The following is a 7,079-nucleotide window of genomic DNA, read 5'->3' as shown; positions in this document are numbered from 1 at the left end:
AGAAAATATAAATTACTATCGAGGTCTTTACTGAATTGGTTTGGGTTCTTCTTGATGACGTCTCTTTAAATATAAGGAGAAAATTGTGAATGCAAATAGATGGCGCACCTGCACATTTTTCATATTACCGATGAATGACAACCGGTTGTCCTACCTATGACACACTGATGAGGACTAATAAGTCCGAAACCGGTCTGTGCCTGGTGGGACCAGCTGATGAGCGATCCTAGCTGTTGTACTGGGTGTCGCGAATGTAATTCAATGCCGGTAGGGGCAAATAGCCCTCGGAGTAGTTGTTTTTCGCGGCACTGACGACTTACATTGTGTTTCGCCCTCTATAGGCGACATTCGTGCAATAAAGTACCTGGCAAATTTTAGCAGGTCGCTTCCACCGTAGTAGCCATTTGAATGGCATAGTGGAAGTCAGCGCGATAGATGGAGCCTTTGTGCTTCGCGTACTATAGACCTTATATTATTTATTCTATTACTCTATTTTTATTGCCAATGAGAATTATCACAAAATATTTAATTATATAATTTACAGATAATCGCGTTGATAAGGAATAAAATTAATTATATCGACGCTTTAGTATGAAAATATGCTATCTCAGATTTCGGTTGGAAAATATGCTATCTCAAATTAAGCTTAGAAAACATGAACATGCTAGCTCAGATCTTTAATATTCCTTACTTTTTGAGAAAAGTTTATTATAAATGCACGGTTTCAATCATTCCAATTTCATGCCAATTTAAATTTCTAGTCAAACTGAAATAGCATGTTTTCCAACCGAAATCTGAGATTGCATGTTTTCGTACTAAAGCGTCGATATAATTAATTTTACTCCAATCACAGCCGGTGAAACAGAATGTTGTGTTTTAATGTAATCTTGACCTTATCGTTTTAATAATTTTTAATTTAACCGAAATTTTATTGCGAACATGAAGGAAATAAAATTACTGTTCCAAACAAAATTACTGGTCACATGGCTTGTAATAATTTATGAACACTCTGTATGATTAAGTACACAAACATTCAGGGCTTCAGGAAAAGTACCCCAAGTAAATAGAGTGTTTCACTTAATTCCTCCGTCTTCAGAAAGGGCTGAGATAAGTTAAAAAATAAGTAAAACAAATATATGACCTACTCCAGGCTGGATATAAATGGATAGAATGTCTATTCTTTTACGTTAAGAAAAGCTTCTGTCATTTTCTATTTATCAATTGTCACATTTGATATCTTACCCATCCCCCTGTTGTCCAAATTAATAGTTCAGAAAATACTTGACAGGAGAGCAGTCAGGACTAACAAATCCTGGAGCAAACGTTTCAAACATCTTAAACTATTCCTGAATACTGCTCAGTGTTGCTATATATCAATGACCTCTCACAAACATAAAAATTCTCTATAAACTAGCAAAAATTTATATTCTTAAGAATATATTTTATTTTTACTGCAAAAGGTGTGCATTTATTAAACAAGGTAAGGAATGATTCTTTGAGTTATTTTAAACCAAAAAGGTTATATTAAATGGATCCATAAATTGATAGTTTCTGAAATACATGATGTTGAAATTGAGCTTTTCTAAAATGGCTCTGAAGACATTTGATATAGAATGATGAAACTTCTGTTATTTGTAACTCCCGGTAGCTCCGCCACTGATATACATTTTTATATTCAAATTTAGGAGATATTTACCTTCAACTAGGTAAGTATTAGCCTAAGTTTCATTATTCTGCATCAAACATCTTTTAGTTTTCAGAAAAAGTGTTTTCTTTTTTAATTTCAACACTGTGGTATCTCAAAAACTATTGATTTGTGAACCCATGTTTATATAATCTTCTGGGCTTAAAATTACTCAAAGAATTGTCCCTTAAATTTGTTGACGTATTTAATTAAAATCCTGTACAGTATCATGGGAGTCAACTTAATAAACTGTCCCCCTCAATGTCGAAATTCTCAATCGTATTTAAATTAATGGGTTGAAATGCAACGGGCATATGCTTTAGCCATATAAAGCATGGAAATGAAAGAGAATGAAAATAGGAGCAGAGACTGTGAATACATATTAATCATCAGGCAACATTCCAATATCGATAGTCGATCTTCAATTCTTGCCATATTTATGTCTAATCTAACATTTTCATATAAGGACTGCACTAAAATCTAAAAGAACTTTTATCTGTAGCTCAAGACGCAGGAAGATTTAAGGAGGAAATAGTCCCAATTCCGGTAAAAGTAAAAAAAGATACTGTAAATTTTGAGATTGATGAACATCCAAGACCCCAGACTACAATTGAAGGTTTAAAGAAACTCCCTACCTTATTTAAAAAAAATGGAGTAGTAACTGCAGGATCAGCTTCGGTAAGGAACTTAATTATTATATTTTTTACCTTTAACGAAATAAGTTATTGGTGTCCAAAATAGGAAGTATTCAAATTTAATGAATGAAAACTTTTTATTAGTAGTACTGCCAATTTTTCAATTACAAGAAAATTAATGCTGTAAAAACTGCATAAATAGACTTGAACTGACTAATTAAGTTAAATAACAAATTATGATTTTAAGTTGGATCAGGATTTAAGCAAGTAGTCACTTATGTTGGATAAACATTATTGTGACATAATATAAAATTATTTATTATTAGTAAATGTATAATTTTAGGGTGTCTGCGATGGAGCAGCAGCTGTAGTCTTAGCCAGTGAAGAGGCTGCAACAAAACATAATTTGAAACCACTGGCAAGAATACTGGGCTATTCTGTAGTAGGAGTAGAACCTTCTATAATGGGCATTGGTCCTGCACCTGCTATTAGAAATTTACTGAAAGTAACAGGAAAGTCATTGAATGACATTGATTTAATTGAGGTATTTTTTCTATTAACTAATTTTTATTCAAATTTCTCATTTAATTTTTTTTTTTAGATCAATGAAGCTTTTGGTGCTCAAACTTTGGCATGTGCCAAAGAATTAAATTTAGATTTAAGTATATTAAACGTTGATGGAGGAGCTATTGCATTAGGACATCCTCTTGGTGCTTCAGGTTCCAGAATTACTGGACATCTCGTTAATGAATTAAGGTAGGAAAACATAACCTATTAATTTTTTATTAAACGGTTTTAGGTAAAATATTTCTAAATGTGTAACAATTAAAATTATTTAATATTAATATTTATTTTATTTCCAGGAGAAGGAAAGCTAAACTTGGTATTGGATCGGCTTGCATTGGTGGAGGTCAAGGAATCGCTGTGATGGTTGAAGCTTTATAAATAGAAGACTTTATTAAAAGACTTATAAATATATCTATGAATTATATGTACTATATGCCTCTTGTAATTTACACATATCAATAAATATATATTTTTTTCTATACCAAAATATTATCTGCTGTCAATAGTACAATCAAAAATATATTTTTGTATCAGAAGAATACTTATTGCCAATTATATCTTCCTATACCTATAGCTATACTTGCAGGCCCGGATCCAGAGACTGGTTTTGGGGGTGGCGTAAAGCACTTCTTTATCATTATTATTATTATTATTGTTGTTGTTGTTATTTTTTTGATGACGTAAGGTGTAGGTTAGGAAGGGGGACTTGCATTAATATCGACTAACTGCCTGTTGTCGTTTGGAGAAATTGAAGATCTTTAAAAAATGTTGTGCTTTGGGGGTGGCAATCGCCACATCGCCACCCCCTCTGGATCCGGGCCTGTATACTTGTGTTTCAAAATAGTTTCATAAATAAATCAAATCACAATTTTAACAAGTTCTTAATGTGATAAAATGATTTTGTGAATGTTCCATGGATATTATTATGTGCTGTTCATTTTGCAGAATGTATTATGTTCAGCCTGCGTCCACACTTGGAACTTTTTATTATAAGCGCTCATTTATATCTGTTTCATTTCTTAATGTGTAGGTTTCCAGCTTAAACATTTCTCTTCATGTTACACGCGTATACGTTTTAAAAAATGAAACATCTGCAAGTGTTAGACGCTAATTTGTTAATAATCAACAGGGTAGTCTTACATGAGCAAACTTAGCAGATCAAGAACTTTATATATTAAATAATGTTTTGTTTATCAGGGAACCGTCGCCGCCCCCGGAGGCGGCAACCACGTCGGGGGCGGCGAAAACATGCAGATACATCTGTTTCGTCAATCTCATCGTGTTCTACGTCTCGAGTTACCCCTGTAGCCCAAATTTCAGATTTTTGTTCCAAAAAGGGTGGTACAAAATTTTTGGACTTTGTCGTTTTTTTTTATGATTACGGCTCCGGGGTCTGGTCCCTAACTTTGTTCAGAATCGACGAAAAAATCTGAAATTTGGTATGGAGGCATAGTGAACGATGATCTACCGATTGCCTATATCAGCTATACCGTCGCCGCCCCCGGGGGCGGCAATCACGTCAGGGGGCGGCGAAAGCATGCAAATACTTATTTTTCGGCAATCTCACCGTGTTCTACGCCTCCAAATACCCATGAGGCCAAAATTTCAGAATATTATTCGAAAAACGAGTAAAAAATTTTTGGACTTGGAATTTCATACTTCTTTTTTATTGTTTAACTGGAAATAAATAATACTTTCATGTGTTTTTTTTAATCTTTTATTTGAAAAATAACTTATTTTGAAAGCAATAATGTATATACATACATTATTGCTTTCAAAATACATTTTTTCCAAATTTATTATGTTCTGTAAAAAATTAAACCAATGTTGTGTGCGAATTGTACTCGAGTAACATTCTTGCAAGACTTGCAAAATATCACTTTTCAGTAATATTACAAATAAAGGTAGTTTATTCTCGTGACATTTATTTTTTATTTCTGGACACCCCCGTACTTAATCATTTGTTAAGTTTCACCATGGCAACCACATTTTAAATTCAAGCAAAATTTTTTATGAAATAAATAAACTTTATGAAATAATAATTATGAAAAATACCTAGAAAATTTTTTCAGGACACTGCAATGAGCGAAATTTTTAGAAGTTTGCACATATTTTCTGAACATCCTGTAAAAACTATAATGAAACGTTGTATTTACGCATTTCAGGTGTGATCAAATCGAAAATGCTATCCAATTTTTCACATTTGACATAACATATACAGACGCCAAAAATGAAAAATTAAGCTTAGCTAGTAGTAGTACGTGAATAAGAGACTTTGTTTTCCGGCAATATTGAAAAAAGATATTTTTCAAGCCTACAAATTACATTCAATAATAATTGATGAATGTTTCTTTTTCAAAAACACAAGACAATTTCAATAGTAAACATTACATGAAAATAATTTTAATGTATTTTTTCGTCATTGCACATTAGCCTCCATATATCCACCTTCCCTTTCCATACAGGTGTGGTGTGGTCGTTGTTGTGAAAAATTATTTTGAAACATTTCTAATAATGACGGGATTTATTGTATCTTCCCTTGTCTCCCTGATTACTCTCTCCAAATAGTCAATATTTTGAAAAGGCCCTTGCAGGTATACCTTTTAAATACATACCCTCATAAAAGATAATCGAAGAAGGTCAGATCCAGTGACCTAGCGGGCCAGAAAATGTGAGAATATCTATAAATTATTTTTCCATTAAAAAGATTACTTAGATATNTAAACGCTTTTTAAAACGAAAATATTCAAATTGATAGCGGCGATATAGCGCTTTGACAGATGACGTTTAAGTTCATTTGCTATACGCTACGCCCTACGTCCAAATTTTCAGAACCAACTTGACCACGTTTTTATTTGAACGCTCGTTATATGTGGTTTTTGTTGATCTGAGTTTCATTGTTTTGGTCCTTGTAAATTATATATGTGTGATCTTCACATAAGGCTGAGCTCAGAGATATTGCGATACTTGAATGGGCACTTTACTTCTATAATTGCATTATCTCCAACTAAGCCATCAGGTGAAGCACCCAAAAATCCGCACATATCCATCCACAAACCTGTTGGTACCACTTGAAGACCCATGGCTAAGGTAAAAGCGTCAAGCCCTAATTCTTCGTGCTGCAGCCCCCACTGGACTGCCTGTACTCCAGTCACATCGTAATCGTAGAAGATTCTTGAATAGTGAAGGAGGATATCGGTCCCTCTTACAGGCAGGCAAAACTTCCCCAAAGTGGCTGGCTGTTAAGCGGTACTTGCGAGCCACAAGCCAATTGGGATTCTTTGATTGCGCAATTGTTGACTGCGTAATAGAATTCCTGACCTCTTCAGTAATGGCGAGTCTATTACATACAAACAGCGCTTTGTCTTCTGCTTCAATAAAGGCAACTGAATAAATTATGCAGTCAATATCTGGTATGATGAAAGCTTCCGATTGAGGTTCGGGTTGTAGCAGCCAAGAAAAGCCTACAATGTTTCCATACAGATTGACTTGGAAATTTTTTATTTCTTCTGCAGTTGCCACTCGTTTGACAGCACAAAAGTCAGCTTTCTTTGGAGGAAAGATGTCCTTCAAGGCCTTATGGTCTGCTCCTCCGGCCTGCTTTGGAATGTTCCACTGACATGCCTTATCGATAACGCTTACATTATGGTATGCATGTATACATAAAGCTGCCATGTGGTGGCAAATCACTTGTCCCCTTGGACACTGGCAAGTGGCATCCACTATCCCTCCATCCAAATCGATGCAAATCTAGAAGATAACCTTATAAATATTGAATTTTTCAACTACATTGAACTACAATTTACCTCCACATTATAACTTTTATTTTTCATGCTAGCCATAACCTTTCCTGTTAGCACAGCTGGCTTGAAATCGCTATCAAACCGCACTTCGACGACGTGGCCACTAGCATATGCATTCTCACCTCGTTCAAGTTGCTTAGGGTGATCGATGCAAAAATTATGGATCATCGTCATCGAAACCACGTGTTTGGATCCCATTATATCAAAATCTAATAAAAAACAAAAAATAATTCAGATAATTGGAATAATTTATTTTAATAATTATAAAGGACACGCATGCAAAAGCTAGGTTATGTCAAATTTAGATAGTATTAATATTTCAGTTATTACTACCCATTTGTCTTGCATGAATGCATTTATAAGCTAAATTAACTACACTCTTACCAATTT

The 7,079-nt window shown here is 34.1% G+C and overlaps 2 protein-coding genes across 2 annotated transcripts in view; one reads left to right on the top strand and one right to left on the bottom strand.

Annotated features, from left to right (window-relative positions):
• LOC108914001 (3-ketoacyl-CoA thiolase, mitochondrial) overlaps positions 1 to 3,425 on the top strand; it is a 10,213-nt gene extending 6,788 nt beyond the window's left edge. Inside the window, exons 4-7 of the mRNA XM_023456011.1 lie at positions 2,187 to 2,362; positions 2,663 to 2,863; positions 2,921 to 3,075; positions 3,183 to 3,425. Of these exons, the coding sequence (XP_023311779.1) occupies positions 2,187 to 2,362; positions 2,663 to 2,863; positions 2,921 to 3,075; positions 3,183 to 3,264 (614 nt within the window). The 3' untranslated portion in view covers positions 3,265 to 3,425. The remainder of the gene's footprint in view (positions 1 to 2,186; positions 2,363 to 2,662; positions 2,864 to 2,920; positions 3,076 to 3,182) is intronic.
• Positions 3,426 to 5,766: 2,341 nt separating this feature from the next.
• LOC111692191 lies at positions 5,767 to 6,876 on the bottom strand. Its single transcript, XM_023456013.1, has 2 exons — positions 6,693 to 6,876; positions 5,767 to 6,636 (listed from the first exon to the last, which is right to left on the bottom strand). Exons 1-2 carry the CDS (start codon positions 6,861 to 6,863, stop codon positions 5,986 to 5,988), a joined length of 822 nt encoding a protein of 273 aa, XP_023311781.1. The 5' UTR covers positions 6,864 to 6,876; the 3' UTR covers positions 5,767 to 5,985.
• Positions 6,877 to 7,079: the final 203 nt, after the last annotated feature.

The sequence above is a fragment of the Anoplophora glabripennis genome, unplaced genomic scaffold (genome assembly GCF_000390285.2).
Source record: "Anoplophora glabripennis isolate ALB-LARVAE unplaced genomic scaffold, Agla_2.0 scaffold1088, whole genome shotgun sequence".
Classification (NCBI taxonomy): domain Eukaryota; kingdom Metazoa; phylum Arthropoda; class Insecta; order Coleoptera; family Cerambycidae; genus Anoplophora; species Anoplophora glabripennis.
This window is presented reverse-complemented; position numbering and strand designations above follow the sequence as displayed.

What these genes read in the sequence shown, in the direction of transcription:
- LOC111692191 (XM_023456013.1), bottom strand. Translation starts at nt 6,863, where the DNA reads ATGACGATGATCCATAATTTTTGCATCGATCACCCTAAGCAACTTGAA. An exon ending in ATAAAAGTTATAATGTGGAG is followed by an intron (nt 6,637 to 6,692) that starts GTAAATTGTAGT and finishes GTTATCTTCTAG; the next exon opens with ATTTGCATCGATTTGGATGG.